The sequence below is a fragment of the Sylvia atricapilla genome, chromosome 15, assembly GCF_009819655.1.
Source record: "Sylvia atricapilla isolate bSylAtr1 chromosome 15, bSylAtr1.pri, whole genome shotgun sequence".
Taxonomy (NCBI): Eukaryota; Metazoa; Chordata; class Aves; order Passeriformes; family Sylviidae; genus Sylvia; species Sylvia atricapilla.
This window is the reverse complement of record NC_089154.1, coordinates 8,649,651-8,670,039: the sequence shown is the minus strand read 5'-3', so window position 1 is coordinate 8,670,039 and position 20,389 is coordinate 8,649,651. Positions and strand designations below refer to the sequence as shown.

General features: G+C 54.0%; 2 protein-coding genes across 2 annotated transcripts in view; one reads left to right on the top strand and one right to left on the bottom strand.

The window, feature by feature from the left end:
- ABCA3 (ATP binding cassette subfamily A member 3) overlaps window positions 1-4,136 on the bottom strand; it is a 32,071-nt gene extending 27,935 nt beyond the window's left edge. The window contains exon 1 of the mRNA XM_066330007.1: window positions 4,087-4,136. The gene's annotated coding sequence lies outside the window, so the exon portion shown is untranslated. The remainder of the gene's footprint in view (window positions 1-4,086) is intronic.
- A 7,450-nt stretch (window positions 4,137-11,586) lies between these two features.
- Window positions 11,587-20,389, top strand: VRK3 (VRK serine/threonine kinase 3). The gene is made up of 12 exons (XM_066330031.1): window positions 11,587-11,699; window positions 11,770-12,104; window positions 13,575-13,627; window positions 15,280-15,346; window positions 16,076-16,160; window positions 16,635-16,737; window positions 17,102-17,194; window positions 17,376-17,508; window positions 18,246-18,366; window positions 18,648-18,706; window positions 19,326-19,475; window positions 20,063-20,389. Exons 1-11 carry the CDS (start codon window positions 11,605-11,607, stop codon window positions 19,472-19,474), a joined length of 1,293 nt encoding a protein of 430 aa, XP_066186128.1. The 5' UTR covers window positions 11,587-11,604; the 3' UTR covers window position 19,475; window positions 20,063-20,389.

Here is a 20,389-nt window from a genome sequence, read left to right as displayed (position 1 = left end):
CTGCCGGGCTCAGCTCCGAGCCGGTGCTCGAAAGCCTGGCAGCACTGAAAGCTGCCACAGGGACACGGATGGGCACGTAACTCACGAGCAACGCCCTGCAGATGCTCCACTGCACTGCTTGAGATGGTGTCAGCTCCTCGCATGCAGCCGGCACCCAGCAACCCCAGCAGGGGTTTCGGGGTCCCACAGTATGAGGAGGGGAGGTTGCTGACCCAGCCTGGTGCTGGTGAACGCACACAGCAAGCACAGCTCCAGTGGCAGCAGAGCTGCAGCAAGAGTAACCGGAGACTCACGCAGGGCTGCAGGCACAGCAACACCCACCTGCTTCACCTTGCTCCTTGCCACCAGCTCCTCGAGCTCTCCAGGAGCCTTCTCCAGCCTTGGCACACACCTTCCAGCCCCAACCCTAAACCCAGGAGCCTTCTTCTGCCCAGGCACACACCTTCCCAGGATCAACCCTAAAAACCAGGAGCCTTCTCCTGGCTTTGCAAGCACGTTCCCAGCCCCAATGCTAAACTGAGATGTGTTCTCAGAGCACAAAAAACCCACTGTCTCTGCCACTCCATGCACAGGAGACAGATTCCACAACAGCAGGGACATCTGTGTTCGAGGATTTTTCTCCAGTCGGGAAAAAGCAGAAGAGATCTTATGCTTCAGCCCTGAAAAGTCCATCGGAACCCCCACCCAGAGCAAGCAGGAAAAGAATAGCAGCAATGGGGACTTCAAGCACCTCACAAAGTGCCATGTCTCCAGCTGACCTCTGGTCCACATGTGGCCAAGCAGAACCCTCCATGCTGTGCCAAAGGATCCCTTAGCAGGTCCCAGAGGCCCACACACACATGGCAGCATCTGAAACACCCCCCAAGTAAGCCCCCCCACCCCCAAGCAGAAACCTTTGTCATGCACCCCCTTGAAGGAATCCAGAGCAAACCAAGGGAATCCAAGCTGTGGCTCACTTTAAGGAGTACAAATGCTCCAGGTCAGGCAGGAGCAGGCTGTAGCCCTTTCAGAGATCCCAAATCCTGCTTGCCCCGCCACACCCTCAAAATCAAACTGTCCCCCTGACTGCCCCCACGGGTCTTATGGTTGCTGCTGGGAAAATGTCAAGCAGCTCTTGGGTAACACAAACACTATGCAAAGGCTGAAAACTCCATTATTGCCAATAAATATTTTGCAAGTTTTTAAGTGTTCCAATAAAACTCGAACTGGACCTCTCATTTGCAGGAGGATGAGAGGAGGAAGAAGCTATGTTACAAAAGTTCTTACTAGATTGGAGAGCGAAAATGGTTTTCCAGGCTCTGGCATCCAAAACATGATTTTTTTTTCCAACCCAAAAGAGAAAACCTGTTTTGGGAGGTGATGCCTGGATCAGCCCTGAGATGTCCATGACCAGAGGCAGGACCCAGAGTCCATCTCTGGGCCCATCTTTGGCAGGAAGGGAGGGCTGAGTGTCACAGGTTGATGATGATCTTGGAGGCACCAAGGTGCCTCGCAGGAGGATAGGGAGGGGCAGCACACTGGATTATCCCTGCCGGAGACGCTTCTACCTGACCTCAAGCACTACAATACAAAACTGAATTTCCCACCAAGAGGCAGGGCCAAAGATCTGGGAGAAGAGAGAGGCAACTACCACCAGCTTCTGGGAGAACAATCCAATTCCTCTCCCTGCTCTCTGCATCTGACCACAGCAGGAGGAAGGGTCTCCTGAGTACATGAGTGTGGACACACCCTGGCCATCCCCAGGGAGGTCAGTGAGGAAGGAGACACTCCTGCCAACCCACGGCCTGCATGAGTGGATACGAGAGTGATCCTCACCACCTGGTCCTCACCAGACCCTGCCACAGTACCAAGCTGTGCCAGATAACGTGGTGGCACCAGCTGCCAGCCTGGACCAGAGCTGTTCTGCTGGTGGATTTAGATGAGAACAGGCTGAGGATCGGCAGGGATCAAGGCCACAGCATCCCACCTCCTGACCCACTTCCACATTGCCTCAGTGCCCAGAGGTGGCTGTACCCAGCTGCCACCGCAGCAGAAAGGGCCGAGCAGAGGCCACATGCTCCCGGGAGCTGGCAGTTATTTTAGAGCACACCCCGCATTTCTGCTCTTCTGATGTCCCGTTCCCATAGAAACCAGCCTTGGAAACAGCAGATGTTGCCTTTTTAATATAAACCCGGCGTTTCTTCCTGCTGGTTGACAGAAACACCGTGTCACCCCTACAAGATGAGATGCCAGGTGCCTGCACCTCCACAGCCGTGCTGAGGAGCACATGGTGCCTGCGGTGGTGGCATCACAGACCTGGCCAGGTCAGTCCCTGGGTACTTTCCACACTGTCACTGGAGCAGGAAATTCGTCTCTGCTCCTCACAGTGTCTGTGTTGGAAATTAAGCAGCCATAGCAGGGCAAGGACTTTTTATGGCCACTGTTTTCAGGACGAGTGAGTGATTTCCAAGGCGAGTGCATCCAGAAAGTACGGGGTCCTGGCAAAGAGCAACCAGGGCCAGCAGCCACCAGACCAGCCATGAGTGTTCAGTGACACAAAGCTCTCACTGCTAGGGTGTTTTCACCTTTTCAGTTTCTACAGAGATCTGGGAGTCACGATACAGCCAGACCATAAAAACTTCACCTTGGTTGTGCAAACAGTAATAAAATTTTCTAAGATGCTGTAAGGCTGATGGGGTGCTGCAGGGATCAGTGACCTCACAGCCATCTACAAATCCAACACCCAGTGCCTGACAGATGCATGAGTCTGGGTTTGACCCAGACAGGAACTTCAGGCCTTGACATAGAGAAGAGAGCTGGGGCTGGATCCTGTCAGCAGAATGAGGGGTTGGCTTGTGCCCAGCTGCTTCCCTGCAGTGGCAGGAGTTGGTGGGCATAGGGAGCCTGGTGGGCTCCATGGGTGTGTCTGTAACTGCCTTTTTGCTGGGGCAGCAGCAGGAGAGGGGGGACAGAGCTGCTGCAAGAGCTGGCCAACGCCTTTGCCTTAAAAACACCACTGGTTTGCCCAGTGAGTTTGCAGTTGCCTGTGAAATGGGAAGCTCTGCAAACTCACTGGCTTCATGAATCTAGCAAGAACAAGGTCTGTAGCTTAACACATGGATTTTTCATTAACCCTTGTACAACCCTGCTCCTGCCCTGCAGTGGCCCAGGGGCTGGGCAAGACAGGCCACCCGGGCAGCTGTGAGCAGAGGACAGGGATATCCCTTCTGCTTCTACTTGAACACTTCCAGGGATGGGGACTCCACCACTGCCCTGGGCAGCCTGTTCCAGTGTCTGACCACCTTTTCCATGAAGAAATTTTCCCAATATCCAACCTAAACCTGTCCCGGCATAACCTGAAGCTGTCTTCTCTTGTTCCGCCACTTGTTCCCATGGAGCAGTCAGACCCCCACCTGGCTGCACCCTCCTGTCAGGGAGTTGTGGACTGAGAAGGTCCCTCCTGAGCCTCCTTATCTCCAGGCTGAGATTCCCCAGCTCCCTCAGCTGTTCCTCACTAGAGCTGCGCTCCGGACCCTTCCCCAGCTCCGTTCCCTTCCCTGGACACGCTCCAGCCCATCAAGGTCGGTCTTGGCATAAGAGACTTTCTCATCCCGAGCCAGGGCACCGGGGGCAGAGGGGTCGGCAGACGCCCCCTCGGTGCCCGCAGCCCCGTGTGTTAGTTCCCCGGCAGGGAGGGGTGGCCCGATGTCCCCCGGGATGCCGGCGGGTCCCAGGCAGGCGCGGCCCCGGGAGCGCCGGACCGCGGCCGAGCATCCCCGCGGAGCCCGCGCCGCCTCCATCCACCGCAGCCTCCGGGGCCGCGACCCGCGCCAGCCCGCACAGGAGCCACGGCCGGCATCGAGCCCGAGCCGCGCCGGAGCGCGGAGGCGGCAGCTGGAGGAGCTGGCCCCAAGGGCCCCGGCGCTGCCGCAGCTCCGGGCGGGGCCGCCCCGCCGACCGGCCGAGAGGCCGCGGCCCCACGCATCCCCTGCCCCGCCCGAACCCCCGCTCCTGCTGCCATCCCCCGCCGGTGCTCATCACCCCCCGGCGCCCATCGCCCCCCGTGCCGGTGCCGGTGCCGGCGCCCACCGCCCCCTGCTCACTCACCGGGCCCGGCGGCTCCGGCTCCGGCTCCGGCTGCGGCTCCGTCCGGCCCCGCCCGCTCCCGCCGCGGGCCCGCGGCACCGCGCACGCGCCCGGAGGAGGCGGGACCGTGGGAGGGTGAGGAAATGTGTGTGTACGGCTGCGTGTGTGCATCTGTGCATACACACGTGTGTGTGTGTGTGTGCACACCTCTGTGCCGCTGTGTGCGTTCATGTGTGTCAGTGTGTGCGTGCCTGTGTGTGCACGTCGTGTGTGTATTACTGTGAACCTGTCTGTGAGGGATGTGTGTGTTCACATCCCTCTGGGTGTGAAATCTCAGCGTGTGCACACACCCCCCTGGCCACTGCATGCAGCGGTGTGTGTGTGCAGAGGGCACTGTGCACTTGTGTGTGTCGCAGGCATTGCGTGTGCCAGCTGTAAGCGTGCAGCCATGGCACTGTGTGAGTGTACACCTGGGCATTGCGGCGCTGTGCGCGCATGGACCGGGCATTGCACGTGTGCCAGGTGTGGGACACACACATTCACATGTGACCACTTGGACACCCGAGTGTTGTAGGGCTCTGCGTGTGTGTGTAGGGGCTGTCGCGTGTGTGTGCGACAGGAGCTCACACGCACTGGGGTGGGGGAGCAGTGGCTGTGAGCAGCCCTGCTGGTTCCCAGTGTCAGTTTGTCTGTCCACCCCAGTCCCTAACAGCAGCACTCCACAGCAGGCCCTGCCCTGGTGCCCTGGTTTTTAGAAGCAGGTGCCAGCCCCCGTGTGTGGGAATGCAGTGCTCCCGGGCCACTCCTGGGGTCAGGTGGAATTTCCAGATAAGGATGAAAGTGCCGGCGGTGGAGTTGGGGTCACAGTTGCTGCGAGACTGTGCACAGTCTGGCTGCCCTGCCTGCTGGCTGCCAGGTTGGCAGGAGAAGTGCTGCTAGTGCTGTGAACACCAAAGTGGGGAAAGTTTGCCTAGTATGGGGAGAGGGAGGAAGAAGTGAAGGGTGGGGAAAGGAGACTGCAATGGAGACAAGGACAGCCGTGGCTCGAGGCAGCCCTACTGAACAAGGGACACCTTGGACACCTGTCTGGTGCTGTGAGCGTTGGGGGGGATGTGGGGTACCCCAGTGATCCCAGCCTGCCCCAGGACATGACAGGCAGGAAGCAGGGCAGCCCCCAGACACAGCCACTGCCTTTTCCACATGATAAAGAGCATCAGAACAGGCTGCTGAGAGAAGTGTGGAGTCCCTGAAAGTGCTCAAAAATCATGCAGATGTGGCACTTGGGGACATGTTTTAGTGGTGGCCTTGGCAGTGCTGGAAGAACAGCTGGACTTGATCTTAGAGAGCTTTTTCAACTTAAACGATTCTATAATTTTTGGGGGTCTCCATGTAGCTGAATGCCACAATGATAGCTTTTGAGTATGACTGCTTTGGAAACTGTGTTCCTCTCTGATCTTTGGATTTTTGTAGCTGCTTGCTTGGACCCTGGCTGGCCCTGGGAGAGGAGGAAATGAACTGAGAACCAGGGCAAGGGTAAAGGTGTCTGGGTATGGGAGCAGGAATCAGCAGCATTGGTGTTAAGATGAGACCTGTACAAACAGAGAGTGACACTTGTGACTGCACTGCCAGGACCCCCTGAGCTGGGAGACCCCACTCTCCACCTTGGTGCCTTTGATCCCAGCGATGGCCAAAGCTAAATTTTGGCTCCCTGGGGCACTTGAAGCAACTCACAGCTGCAGGTCTGGCCCAGGATGGGGTGCTTGCAGTTGATGTTCTGACTGTCTGGTCTGTGCCCAGATCCCATCTCCCACTGGGCTGCACTGGGAGAGGCCTGGACCTAGAGCTGCAGCTGGGAGCCCTGTTCCTGCCCTCCTTTGACGGGCTCCACAGACACCAGAGGAACTGAAGCTGTCTGCCATGGGTGACTGAGCAGCCACCAGACCACAGCAAAGCTTCCCCGCTCACACTCATGTCCTTAGCAGCACACAGCAAAGCTCATTACAGTGCTCAGAGCTGCCTGGCTCAGAGTTGTTATCCCTCAGCAGAGCCACACGAGCATTTTGAGATGCAGATGATGCAAGTTGGCCAGGCGTGGGGATGGCACGTGCCTTCCCTCCAAGCATGGCCTGGCTGAGGTCCTCTCCCTGTTTGCCTTTCCCCATCATGTGTCACCCTTCTGCACGGCATCCTGCTGTGGCCACCTTGGGAATGGTGTGGCCTTGCCCAGCATCTGCATCATCACAGGGCCCCTGGCACTGTCTCAGGTGATGCCAGCAGCCAGCTAAGTAGTTACAGGTAACTGTGGGCCTCGGGAGTATCTGGGACAGTCATTGCCTGTGGTGACACGCTGGTGTCATGCCAGCCCGCGCTGAGCAACCTGTCCACACCCCTGCTCAAGCCTGGGTTTGATCCTCCCCAATTACAGCTGCCTCACTTCTCCCTGTGACCTTCCCTGTTGCCTCACACAGTGCCTCTCCATGCCTACCTTTGAAGGAAGCTTAGCCATTAGATCAAAACAAAAATCTTGCCAAAGAAAGTATTTACAGGCTCCTCATGGTGCCTGGAACAGAAGACGGGAGATGTTGCAATGAGGTGCAGTGGCATTGCAGTGACTCAGCTCACACCCAAGGCTGGGAGTGTGCAGGAGACTCAGCAGGAACACGGGAGAAATCCAGAAAAGGCAGGATCAGGCAGAGAGGAATCAAGCAGTGGGGATCAAGCAAAGAGGAGGCAGGAGGGACATCAGGGATTAGGTAGTGGGGAAGCAGTTGCCTGGGGATGTCCCTCTCTGGCCTCTCACATCAGCCTGTGCCAAACTTGTCAGCCCTGCTCCTGCCACTTACTGCTGGCATCTGTGTCCCTGAGATCATGGCTCAAGCTGTTCACCACCTTTACGTGTTGGTTGTTGTCACCCCCATCACCCATGGGGTTATTCCCAAGGGACAGCGACAGGGACCATCCTGTCAGTGGCAGTGGGGTCTTCCATCCTGCTGCTTCAGACCATCTGGGGTTCAGAAACCCCAGCCCTGCTCACCCCATACATGGTTTCAGGGTTTAAGGTGCTCAGAAAACCATCTTATCTCTGTCCATCAAGGACATCAAGGACCTCGCCTTCCCCATCCAAACAACACCTGAAATACAGGACAGGTTGGCAGGGGTGCTGGGGGGGAGGGCTGTACCAGTGAGTCCCCAGGCCAAGTCCCCAGGCCAGCTATGCCAGTGTGGGCTTGGCACAGGGTGCTTTGGCCCCTCATCTCTCAGCCAGCAGCCAAATGCAGACGTTGGGAATAGGGACTTGGTTAAGTAATTCCTCATTCAGTTCCTCTGCTCTCCCCACAGCCATGCCACCCTGGGCAGTATCTAGGCAAGGATTTTGGCTGGGATTCACTACCACTGTGCTCGTGTGACCACATCTGCATTGCTCCTTGCCCTCCATCCCAGCCTCCTGCTGCTCCCTGTAAGGGAGGAAGGAATGTGAGCAGGGCATACACCCCATGATGCCCAGTGGCACCTTCCTCCAGAGCAGCTGGTGGCTCAGGGCCATGCAGTGAGGGCTTCCTTGGACACATTTTGGGAGCTGTGGGGCAGGGACAGACACACCAACTTCTGTTGAGAGCGTTTTTCATCTTGTCCTCATTTCTTCCCATCCTTAACTTTGCTGCAGTGCTGCCGTGCAGCCCTGACATTTTTTACCCTGCAGTGCCATCGTCCAGGAGTAAAATGCCAGGATGGTGGTTCCCACTAATATGTGTGAGTGGATCCAACACTTTCTCTTGTTTCCCCAGACTTGCCAAGGACCAGATCTCTTTGGCTTCTTTTCCCCAGGGTGGATTTCCTATTCCCTTTCATCCCAAGGCATCCCAGCCTGCAGCCCCCCAGTCTTGGCTGCCAAGTTGGAGTCTCCTGGTGTATCACTTTGCCCTTTAAGTGCTGGGAAGATGCACAGTGAAACAGACTCCTCTTAGAATGCTCAGACACAGGAAAATCTCCATGAGCTGGGAAGAATGGTATGGGAGGAAGCTTTCCAGAATACCTGCTGCTCTTCCTAATCCCTGCTCTCCTCAAGTGTCATTTCCCTGGCAGTGTTCTGCAGGAAGCTGGCACATTTTCTGCCCACACCAGCCTCCAGCAAAGTGGGCCCAGGGTGTCCCTGCTCTGTCCCCGTGTCCCTGCTGAGGATAACAGAACTCCAGGCCCTTGACAGATCCTGGTGCATCACCAGCATGGAGGAAATGTGGCTGGGAATTTCAGCTACCATTGCTCCTCTGTGCCTGAGGGAGCCTCCTGCTGTGGTGGGAGCTGCAGAAGCAGCACAGCCTGGGACACATGGGCAGGCTCTGCCTGCACTGCCCAAAGGCAGCCTGGTTGTCCCTTCAACCCAGAGAGGCAGCTGGTGTCCCCAGGGCCACTTCCCACAGGTGTGCCAACAGCCAGGACCTCTGACAGCTGCTGGATTGGACCTGGCAATTTGGAGCTGAAAGGGTTCCAAGGCCTCTCCCAGGACTCTAGCATGGCTTCTCAAGAGGCAGCACTTCAGGATGCAAGAGGCGTGTAAATAAAAAGGAACAGCCTCATTTCATTAAGAGGTTGAAGAACTGGCAGCTTTGGGCATTCTGTCAAGCTCAAAGATCTCTGCCAGCACCTAAATCCGATAAGTCACGTGTTTGGGCTGCTGGCAGTGTGCTGTAAAGCCAGGGGTGAGATAAGGGAGACATAACTGAGCTGGTACCAAGGAAACTCCTGCAAGGGGGACACAGGGATCTTTCTGTTGCCACCCCAGCTGTCTGCACTTTCCCAGAGGGCACAGCAGCACAGACTTAGAGTGGGACTCAATGATCCTTGTGGGTCCCTTCCAACTCAGGATATTCTGTGACTCTGTCAGACCATCTTCAACACACAAAGGTCACAGGAAGACAGGTCTTCTCCTAAAAATTGAGTTTTTCCTCTTCAGAGAGCAAGGGAGAGTTAAAAATTCACCCAACCCACTGCTTTAGAGGAGGCTGGAACAGGGCAGGCAGTGCTGCAGCTTGCTGCCTATGGGGTGTGGAATTTCAGCTTACAGATAAACCATAGAAACTTGGGGGTTAGAGGGAGCATCTCCAGGAGAGATGAGCTCTGGCTAAGGGAAAACAAAACTGGGGTGCAAACTCTCGAAATGAAACCCTGGGAGGGGTTTTAAATGACAACTAATGAGTGAGATGGGTGAGCAGTGCAACAGGGAATCATCCAGAGGTAAAGCCTTCCCTGTGAGCGTGATGAAGCCCTGGCACCTCACCCAAGGACTTGAGAGCTGAAAGGTTCAAAGAACCAAAGCTTGACCTCGAGATCTGCTCTGTCATGCTCTCCAGAGGCTCTCCAGGAGCCTGAGCCTTCTGCAGCCCAAAATCCAGACTGGTTTTCAGTGCTCGAGGTAGGAAAGAGGGAGCAAATTCCTGCTGAGACCAGGCAAAAGGTGCACTGCTGCAGACGCAATCCCTAATGGAGTGACTGTAGGCACCCAGATTGGCATGTTGATGCAAATTACCAGTTATGAACTTGAAAAATTTGTTAATTATTCCCCTTTTCATCTATGTATTATGGGTTTCTTTTTTATTGCTAATTATCACTTTCAATACAGCACTAAGTATGGATGGAGGTTTCTCTTCTCTGATGCTGGGCTGGTGGCTCTTAATAATCTTAAACAAATAAAGAATTCCTTTTCCCACTATTTTCTGTCTGCCTTCCCCTATCACTCTGTTTTTCCAGTTTTTCTTGTGTTTATGGGTCTGACTTCTTAAAGGATTCTGTATTTCTGTTTACTGCATGGATTCTTCTCACCCCAAACTGGGTATAATCAGGTCGTGCTCACTGTTCACTAGGCAACCACCAACGAAATTATAGAGCTATGATCAAGAATTAACAGCTTAAGAAAGTTTAAAAAAATTAAAACTGTAATTGGAAGACTTCATAAATCTGCTGAACCAAGGTATTCCCAACTAAGTCACTGGTCACCGAGAGAGGCTTGGGGACAATGATCTTGATTCAGGAACTAGGGGACACAAAACACCACCCACCAGCCTGTTAAGGTAAATTCAAACAAAACTAATAAAGGGCTGCTTCTTTTCTGTCAGAATTCTGAAGGGATGCTTCAGTTAACAAAGGAATTGAGGCTGTACCTGCATGCGATGTGGGAAGAGCTGGAACTGAAGTGGTTGTGCAGGGGGCTGGCAGTGGAGGTGAGGCAATTCAATGTCCTGCTGCTGCCTGCAATGCCAGGGGAAGTAACAGAGTGATTGTGGAGTGCAGTGTCCTGGTGGCTGTGGTGAGCAGAAATGGAAGAATCCCTCCAGCCTGCCCTGTCGCTCCTGACAGTGTCCAGGTGGTTTGAAAAAATCATAGCAACAGGCTGCAGAAACCGATTCAAACACATGCCAAGCTTCCCAGAGTCATTTGGCAGAGTTCTGGCTTTGCTGAGACTTTTTGTGTGCTTAGTGAATGCAGGAACACGCCCTGGCGTTTGGAGTGATTGAGAAGTGGCAACCATCCTGTGGCAGGACGAGGTCTGTGCAGGACACTCTTATCTAGAAATGCTTCTTCCAAGCCCTGCAGCCCCGTGGTGGGCTCAGTCAGGGGATTCATGCCCCGGGGGTTATTTCATGCTGCCTTCCACCATTGGCACACGGAGCTCGCTCCTGCTTCACGCTAAGCTTTGGTGGGGAGCGGCTGCTCCGCTCAGCTCTTCATGCAGTGGTCAGTCACCTTCCAGATCTGCTTCGCTCCTGCTCGCCCCCAGTGAGTGGCGTTCCATGGCACACTGGGATGGACTTTGAAAAACATCTTTACATGTTCTGTGGGACAAGAACCAGGTCCCTGCTGTCCCCACCTCGCCTGCCTCTGACACCCATTGCTGTGAGGGCTCGGGGGCCAGGCACCTTCGCCCGCCAAACCCTGGCCTCAGCCCAGCAGATGGGAAAGGTTTAAGTCCACATACACGTCACCTTATGGAAACGGTGTGTGCTTGAGGTGCAGAATGTACACAAGGGATGGGACACACGGGTGCCGTATGCTGAATACACAGCCCTGTGCCGCACATTCACTCCTGCGCTCATTACCCTGTGAGCACCTGTTCCGCAGTCCCACACCCAGAGTCCTTTCTGAGTAGATTCTGAGTAGTTTCCTGGTGTCTTTGATGAAGTACTCTGGAAACACTCCGCCCCAGAAGACAGTGCTGGAAGCACAGCCTGAGAGGATCCCGAGTCTCCCCCGGCCCCCACCGGGGAGGTCTGACCGCCCGTGTCCCTGCCCGGCCGGACCATGGGGAGGCCGCGGGACCGCCGTGAGCCCCGGTGCCCCCTCACATCCCCGGTGTCCCCTCAGAAGCCGCCGTGTCCCCTCAGATGCCGATGTCCCCTCACAGCCCCGGTGTTCCCCTGGGCACCCCGCGCCCCCTCAGCCGCCGCCCCTCCGCGGCAGTCCCGCTGTCCCGGCAGCCGAGGCGCGGGCGGGCGGGCGCATGCGCGGTGGCGGCGCGGCGGGCGGCCCGCGGTGCTCGGCGGGGCCATGGCGGAGAGGAGGGTTCGCGGGCGGCGCGGGGCGAGGGCCGGGACACAGACCCCGGAGCGGCCGCGGGCGGAGCCGTCCGGCGGCGCCGCAAGGTGCTGGGGGCTGCGGGAGCGGGGCGGCGGGAGCGGGGCGGCGGACGGGCTCTGACGCTGTGTCCCGCAGGCCCAGCCGGTACTGCCCGCAGTGCGGGCTCGCCGTGGAGCCCGCGTTCCGCTTCTGCCCGGCCTGCGGCGGGAGGCTGCCCGCGCCGCCCGAGGAGCACACCGAGCCCGCGGCGCCGGCACCGAGCCCGCCGGCGGCCCCCGGCCCCGCCGCCGCCCCCTCCCCGCGGGCGGCCGCGGCCCGGCTGGGCCCCTGCTCGCCCCGCTCGCCCCGCAAGTCCCGGCCGGGCCCGGCCGCGCCGCTGCCGGCGGACACGGTGCTGACGGACCAGGGAGGGCGGCGGTGGAGGCTGGTGCGGCTGCTGGAACAGGGCGGCTGCGGGCTTGTGTACGAAGGTGCTGCGGGGCCCGGGAAGGGCGGAGGGGTCGGGGAGGCGAGGGGCGGTGGGGAGGGTCCTCGGCTCTGGGTTCGGCGAGGACTGTAGGGACATCCCGAAACCCCCAGAGCCCGCGGAGTGGGTGACACTGCCCTGTCCGCCGGGCTGGCAGTGACCCACAGGCTCCAGGATCCGTCATTCATACAATATTCTGGGCTGTAAGGGATCCACAAGTACCCTGGAGTCCAAGCCCTGGCCCTGCAGACACCCCAACAATCCCACCCTGGGCATCCGTGGGAATTGTGTCCAAACACTCCTGGAGCTCTGGCAGCCTCGGGGCTGTGCCCATTCCCTGGGGAGCCTGGGCAGTGCCAGCACCCTCTGGGGGAAGAACATTTTCTTGATACTGAGTCTAAACCTCCCCTGGCACAACTTCAGCCGTTCCTCACTGGGCATCTATCTGCCTGTCAGCCACTCTGCCACCAGCATAATATCAAGCCGAGGGCAGGCTGCTCTGTTGTTATGGAGTTTCCATTGTTGGGGCCGCACTTCCTGTTTCTGTTCTTTTAGGTCCTAAAATTATTTGCTGGCACTGTACAGGAGTTCCTGTGCTGTAAGTGGTGTCAGTACCCACTAAATGTCAGTTCTCATCCTGTTTTGGGCCAAAGAAAAGAACTACACCACACAGGCTGCATCTCAGCCATTTAGTAAGAGCTGATCTTTTCAGTCTAGTTGTAAACTTCCAAAGGGGAGTTTTTGATCTTCTCTCTTGTTAATTTGGAAACTCTCCTGGAGGACTTTTCCTGTTACCAAGTTTTGCCTGATGTTTGGCTTTACTTTCTTTTTCATTGTTCAAGCTGTTGCATAACAAAGTGTGAACATCCACCTATGTTTTTAAAAAAATGTGATAAAAAGGAAAATCAATAGTGGAGGGTGCTTTTATAGAAGTAGGTTTAGGTGATGAGGAGCGGGTTACCTGTGGACAGCACTTGGTCTAAGAGCAAGAGAAGAGGAACTGCACTGCGGCCAAGTCATGGGTGCAAATCCTTTTGGAGAATGGAAGCCACATACCACTCTAATGTCAATACAGAGCAGAAGGACTTGGATCCCTTACAGACTTTTCAAACCATGGAGTGAGCTGGAGGGAGTGCTCAGTAAATGAATTTGAGGATGCCTTTGAGATTCTGCTAATGATCTATTCTTTACAAACTCCTCAAAGCCCACTCCCCCCCCCCCATACTGTAGCCATGCCCAGATGCCTCTGTGACTTAAATGGAACTGCACTCACAGCATGTCAGGGGGCTGAGTTCCTGGAGCAAGGTAAGAATTATTTTGTAGTGATCTGGGAAGGTGCTTTCACAGAGGTTGCTTTGCAAAGCTCAAGGGAAGGAAGCAGAGGATGAGTTAATCCAGCTGCACAGGCTGCATTTAATGATGCTCAACCTCTTTTCCATGCTCCTGTAACAGCATCTGTTCCATCCTTCCACAGCACAGTCAGCATCTGGAACCTGTCCTCAAAAGCAAAGCTACTCCCTCAAACTTGTGAGTTTTGATCTGTTTGGGTAACAAATAGTGCATAGAGTACCGTGTCCTGACCTGTTTGGCTGAGAGTATCTGAGGAATTTGGAGAGAGTGGTCAGAGAAGTCCCTGTTAACTTAGGAGATGGATCTAACCTCCTGAGGATGTTGTGCTGGAATTTTGGTTGGCTTTTCTGCTAAAAGTGTGAAGCAAATGCATATGAGGTTTAAAAAAAACCCCTGAAGCCATAATCGGAAGGCTGCGGCTTTGATTGACCAGGCTCAGAAACCTGCAGAACTGAACTTGATGGTGTGATGTGATCTTAATTCAGGAATGTCAGACCAACTTTTCTCCTCTGGCAGGTGTGCGCACACCTTGCTGAAGTCTGGGGAAACTGGAGAGGTTGGAATTTGGTGCTGTGCTGAGACTGTGAGAGCCAGCATGGAGACACTGTGTAAAGCCAGAGCATACTTTGAAATCAAATAGGAATTATAGTTGGAGTTCCAAGCCAGCTTTCCAGGTACTTGTCAGTATCTTGGGTTCTCCAGAAATATGCTCTTTCCAGTAACAGCTGTTCTGTGGTGGAAATTCAATTAATTGATTTTCAGTAGCTCACAAACCAGAGCTGAAAGAGTGTTTTCTTGTCTATTCTGGCTCTTGCTGGTCTGTAGGAGGGCCAGTGCTGACTGATGGCTCTGTGGGGCTCTTGCAAGCACTTGGATAATCCTGCTGATTTTTGTCAGAGGAGACCTGTAAGAGGATTGAGAAGGAATACAGTGTGGATGAGAAAAATCTGCTAAGTGCCACAAAACTAGAACCAGTAGGTGGGAAACTAATCACTTTTGTAGGCAACACTCCCAACTTCTCTGTTTTGTATGCTTTGGCTGCTTGGTGGTCTGCTGAGCACTATGGAGTGTGATATGCCACATGAGAGCATTTTGGCTCTGGAGTTTGATGGCCCAGGTGGGCTCACAGGCAAGATGCAGATTGAGGGACATGGTCTGTGTTGTCTGCAGCCTGCTGTTCCTCCAGCTATCTTTGACACCGGTTTTGTATCAGACCAGGTAGGATATTACACTGCTGCTTTCTCCCACACACAACAGCAGCTGTCCTGAGTTACTGTTGAATAGATATGTGAGTGTAGGCAAACACAGACATTCTGAGTGTGAACTGTGTGCAGTTGAGGTCAGTCAATGACAGTAATACCTCAAATGTTACTAATACAGACTTTTTTCTCTCATTTTCTGACAGCTAGAATAAATGTTACAGCTCTCTGTTGAGACTTGTGTGTTTGTAGAAATGCCCTCATCTTTGCTGTGGCTAACAAGGTCACCTCTGGCTCCCTTTCATGTAACAGCTGTGGGGCCAGAGCTCTCTCCATGCTGTGCCTGCACTGCCGGCTGTTGTTAACCCTCAGACAGCTTAAACGGACTGCTGGAAAGGCCCAACCTGAGATGGCCCCTCTCCTGTTCTGTGCTGATGCTTAGAGTTTATGTGGTTGTTAGGGGCAGCATTAAATAGGCAACCAAGACACCCAAGCTCTGCTCTCAGCTCTGTTAGTTGATCTTTGCTTTCTTTAAAATGAGTAGTGAAGGTCTTATAGCAATCTTCCCCAAGTTTCCCTTTCCAGCAGGATGTGTGTGGCTGAAATAATGCTCCTTCCTGTTCCCTTTAGGATGCCAAAGATGGGAGGATCTACAATGAACAGAATTTCTTTCAGCGAGCTGCAAAGGCAGGCACAGGTTGGTGCTTCTTGGGAGGGTGAGGACTGAGGATAACTGGCATTCCTCTCTGATCAGTTATGTGAATCTCTTGGAAGGCCAGGCTAGGAGAAATTAATGCCCTGCTCGGTTAGTGCCAGAGTGCTGAGGAGTTCAGTCAGTGCCAGTTCTCCCAGCAGTCTTTGTGCTGTAGGGCAGTGCAGTATGAGCACAGCTTTCTTGGGCTCCTCACTCTGTCTTGATGTGTCTGGGAGCTGTCTAGCCCTGAAGCCTGACTCACCTTGGCTCACTCTCCTGTCCCTCTCCCACGGGTAGTCCTGTCAGCTGCTCTCTGGTATCAACTCCATTGATCCCAAAACTTGAGCAAGAACAAAGCTGCCCAGAGAATGTAGGCAAGGGGGATGGAAAAATTTATGTAAAATTTACACTTCTGGGAGAAGTGTAAAAATCTGCTTGTCCTCCCTCCTCTCTCTCCCCCCTCTCCTTGTTTTCCCCAGCTGTGTAAGCAATCCCTTGTCATAGCCTGCTCTGGTATTCCCAGAATCTTCCCTGTTCCATTCTTGCTCTACAGTGCTATATGCATTGACATGCCAGTGCATACATCAGACTGGAATTCTGGGGACAGAGTCAGGATGAGAGGCCACTGTCAGCTGTCCAGGGCAGAGAAGACCTTCAGAGGAGGAGCATCCCAAACTCCTTCCTCCTGGAACTCCTCAGCAGCATCTGCTGCACTGTCCTCTTCTCTTGTAGTGGAGAAGTGGAAGAAGTGGCATTCTGTGCCGCTGCTGGGCATCCCCAACTGCTTTGGCTTTGGACTGCATGCAGACAGCTACAGGTGAGGTGACTGAGCTCTTGGGCTGTCTGAGCTTTTTTGTTTTGTTTGTTTGGCTTTCCCTCTCCTCCACTTGCTGTCTGCTAGTTCTTTTGTCATTGTCCCCCCTGGGTTCCTGACCTTATGCACTACACCTGTCATTTACTGACTGCTTTGCCTCTCATTACTTTGTTTCCTTCAGTCCTTATGTTGCTGGTGAAGTTACTGCTTTTGCTGCTGCCCTTCAGGCCAGGGGATCACCTTATTCTGGTCCTTGACACTTGGTACAAAGGGGAGACTCAGGCTGTGTGTCTGCAGCACATGACAAGCACACCTGTCTCCTTTATAAGAAGTTTTCTCTTATCAAAAGTCAAGGAAGTGTTTGCCCAGGTCGGCTTGGAGTTGAAGTGGGGTCCAGTGGATCACTTGACAAGTGTCTGTTGCAGGGTCTCCAGACCAGGTAGGTACTGCCATGTGCAAAGCCCTTTTCTCCTATAGGTTTTTGGTGTTCTCTGACTTGGGGCGATCTCTTCAGTCGGTCCTGAGCGATGGCCTGCACCTACTGAGGGAGAAGGCGACTTTTCAGATTGCAATTCGTGTGGTATGTGGAGAACCAATCCTTCCCAAGAGACTTTTTCAGAAAAGATTTTTAACTTCCTTCTGGATCTCCCAGAGGTGTTCTAAGGCTCCTCCAGGGGCTTGGGTGGGGTCTCTTGAGTAGCATCTTTCAAGCCTACTGTAAACTTCAGTAGCATCTTTTGAACACTGTGTCATCTTGAAGAAATTTGGGATAAAAAGAAAAAACTGTGAAGAAAACCTGACCTTTGAACTTGAAGGCTGTGAGACATGGTGTTTTTAGTGTTCCTTCACATGGCTGCAGGGAGCTGGGGAAGGTCCAGCTCAGTGATAGCCAAGGTCCTGCAGGAGCCTGCATGGATCTGATATGTTCCCCTGTTTATTCTCAGCTAGACTGTCTGGAGTACATTCATGAGAATGAGTATGTGCATGGGAACATCACTGCTGAGAACATCTATTTGAACCCATCCGACCTCACCCAGGTAGGGAACAGGAGCAGTGCTGCCAGGAAAGGGCACTGGAGGTGGGACTGTGACAAGGCAGCCGCCAGGTCCCTGCCTTGGGCAGGGCAGCAGAGCAGGCTGGGCAGTGCTCAAGCAGGGGCCATGGGGCAGCACTGGAGGCTGCTCTGCACTCAGGTGGGTGCTCTGTGCTGCCCTGCAGGTGACCCTTGCTGGCTATGGCTTTGCATTCCGGTACTGCCCCGGGGGGAAGCACGTGGCTTGGCGCGAGGGCAGCAGGACCCCTCACGAGGGCACAGTGGAGTTCATCAGCCTGGACAGCCACAAGGGCACAGGTGGGTCTGGGTTTGTGACATGCTGGAGCTGCTCCTGTGGTGCTGCTCCCTGGAGCTGGGGCTCCCCGCTGGCATTGCTGCTTTCCAGGCATTCACATGCACCAGGAACCAGGTTCGTATTTGGGCTGTTCACTCCTGCCTCTTGATGGCTGCTGTGGTGGGACTTGCCAGGTCATTCAGTGGCTGCAGCAGGGATGTTCCTGCTCCATCTGGAGCAGACGTGTGTGGGGAATAGAAAACAGGGCCCTTCATGCTGGCTTAGCAGGGATCTGTTTCAAGCCAGACTGGATCCCTGCCCAAAACAGATTTGCAGCACGCTCTGCCCTGACCTTGAAGTAATGAGAGCTGGAAAGGCATTTAAATCATAGAATTACTTTGCTTGGAAAAGACCTTTGAGATCATTTGAGTCCAGCTGTAAACCCAGCACTGCCAAAGGCACTGCTAACCCAGGTTTCTAGGTGCCACATCTACGTGACTTCTAAATCCCTCCAGGGTTGGGGACTTCATGCTGTCCTGGTCAGCCTGTGCCAAATTCCGTCCTCCTGGTTGGGATGTGACTGCTCTTTTTACAGTATTTAGGAAATCTTCCTCCAGAGATTGGGTGGTGATTCCTGAACTGTGAGTTAGCAGGCTCCCAGGAGTATTGATATCCCAGAGCACATCCTCATGAACCTCTTGAATTTCTTTACTTCTGCCCTTTCATGAGGGACATGTGAATATCTCATGCTTTTCATTAGGACCATCTCGACGGAGTGACTTGGAATCTCTGGGCTACTGTCTTCTGAAATGGCTCTGTGGCATTTTGCCGTGGTCTGATGAGCTGACCAAAGTAAAAGCTGTGATGGAACAGAAAGAAAGGTAGGATAAATCATCTGTTCTGGGAAACGCTGAGCAGAAAGCTGTGAAGGGGGTGTTTGTGACTGAAGTCCCCAGGTCACAACACACTGTTGGGATGTTGTAAATCCCGCAGCCAGGGCTGAGCCTGGCCCCAGGGGGTTTGATGAGTCCCAGCTTCTGCTGCATCCAGAACATGGCCAGCTGAATTCAGCCTTTTGGGGATTTTTTTTGTCCTTGTTGTCAAAGCCAGGTGCCTGCTCCATTGCTTCTCACCTGACAGGAGTCTGTGCTGATTATTCCAGGTACAGAAAGGATGTGAGGTGCCTTCTCCGACTGTGCTTCAGGCAGAGATCCATTCCAGGTATGGGCTTGCTCTCAGTGGTAGCAGGACTCAAGGATGGAGGATTGTCTGAAGTACCTGAAGCCAGAACTTTCTCTGTGCTGGTCCAGAATGGTTTGCAATGGTGATGGTGACCAAGCATTGCATGGACTGTCTGGCAGGCTAGGAACAAACCCCTTGTTTTCTGTACTGAAGGACAAGGGCTGCTTTCCATAATCTGCTTTCATGAACCTTGCAGAAGGGACAGCTGTGCTGGTGCATTTAGAAATGAAATATCTGGGGCTAGAGGTCACTTCCCATCCCATTTTTTTCTCAGAGAAGCTGTGGCTGTTCCATGCCTGAAAAGCGTCCAAGGCCAGGTTGGATGGGCTTGGAGCAACCTGGGATAGTGGAAGGTGTCCCTGCCCATGGCAGGGGGTGGAAGGAGGTGGGTTTCAAGGTCCCTTCCAACTGAAACCAATTGGTGATTCTATTTTATTGTATAATTCTGCGATTCTTTGAGCTTTGTATTAGCCTTAGTGTGGTTTTCCTCTCTGCAGCTGCCTGGGGGGATGGGGTGACCTGACTGCAGGACAAGCAGCCTGAAATGGCCATGCAGCTGGAGTGTCTGTGCTGCTCCAGCGTGAGTCCCTCTTTGCAGATGCCCTGGAGAGCTACCTGGAGCAGGTGATGGCACTGGAGTACGAGGAGAAGCCTGACTACGTGGCCCTGCGGCAGCTCTTTGGGAAGCCACTGGAAAAGATGAAAGCTTCAGCTTATGACTCCGTGGATGTCCGAATGGTGCCCTGAGGTGAGTGCTGGTACCTGCTGCGTGTGCCCTGTGCTGCCACAGGCAGGTGAGGGCAGAGCAGGCTGGGCTGCTCACCTGCTCCTCTTGACATGTCCTTCCATGTCATTGAAACCAGTCCAGTGCTACACAAAGCCAGGCTTAGCCAGTGTTTCCTCAAAATTTTATCAAAATACTTGCCCATGAAGGAATACAACAAGGGTTAATAAAGCAAAGGCTGAAGGGGCTGCAGGGCTGTGGAGGTGATAACAAAATGCAGACTCAGGCCATCTGGTAATTTTTTCTTTTTATAAATCTGAAGCTCTGGGCTGTACTTTTTGCTTTTCTCTCTCAGAAAGCAGCCTGTAGTTCTGGTTTTAGTGCCTCAACCCTGAGGCACTGGCTCTCAGGCCCAGGTGCTATTTTAGCCATGAGGCACCTCCAAGAGTGAGGCTTGATACAGAGCCAGATCTAGTTTTAGTGCAGGGCTGCAGCAGCCAAGGCTCTGCATCCAGGAGCAGGAATACAGAGCCAGCTCTTCATCTAATTTCCTCTTCCTGGGAAGGAATTAAACTGATTCATCTTTCCCTTCTCTGCTTTTATTTTTCCAGATCAAGGAAGAGGTCAGCTTTCTGCAGCGAGGCCTTTCCCTGTGATATGTTTCGCTTTTACTAAAAGTGATATATTTTCACTTTTACCAGTTTTAGAATGAGAGAGGTTTTTTATAAGTTTTCTTCCCATGTTAATGTGACCCAGTGCTGAAGTTTGAGCAGCTGCTGTACGGAGTTAATGTGAAGACATTCCTGCATGGCAGGTCAGGGGAAGCAGCAGCTGGAGAACTGCAGTGGAGCCACCGTGAGCCAGGAAACTAAATCAGGGATTTTCTCTTTTGAACAAGAGGGGCAGTACATGGTTTTGTAATAAACTTTGTGGACAAG

Bases quoted from the DNA above. Each gene is read 5' to 3' on its own strand.
- VRK3 (XM_066330031.1), top strand. From the start codon at position 11,605: ATGGCGGAGAGGAGGGTTCGCGGGCGGCGCGGGGCGAGGGCCGGGACA. The intron at 11,700-11,769 runs GTGCTGGGGGCT...TGTGTCCCGCAG, and splicing joins CCGTCCGGCGGCGCCGCAAG to GCCCAGCCGGTACTGCCCGC. The intron at 15,347-16,075 runs GTTGGTGCTTCT...CTTCTCTTGTAG, and splicing joins AGCTGCAAAGGCAGGCACAG to TGGAGAAGTGGAAGAAGTGG.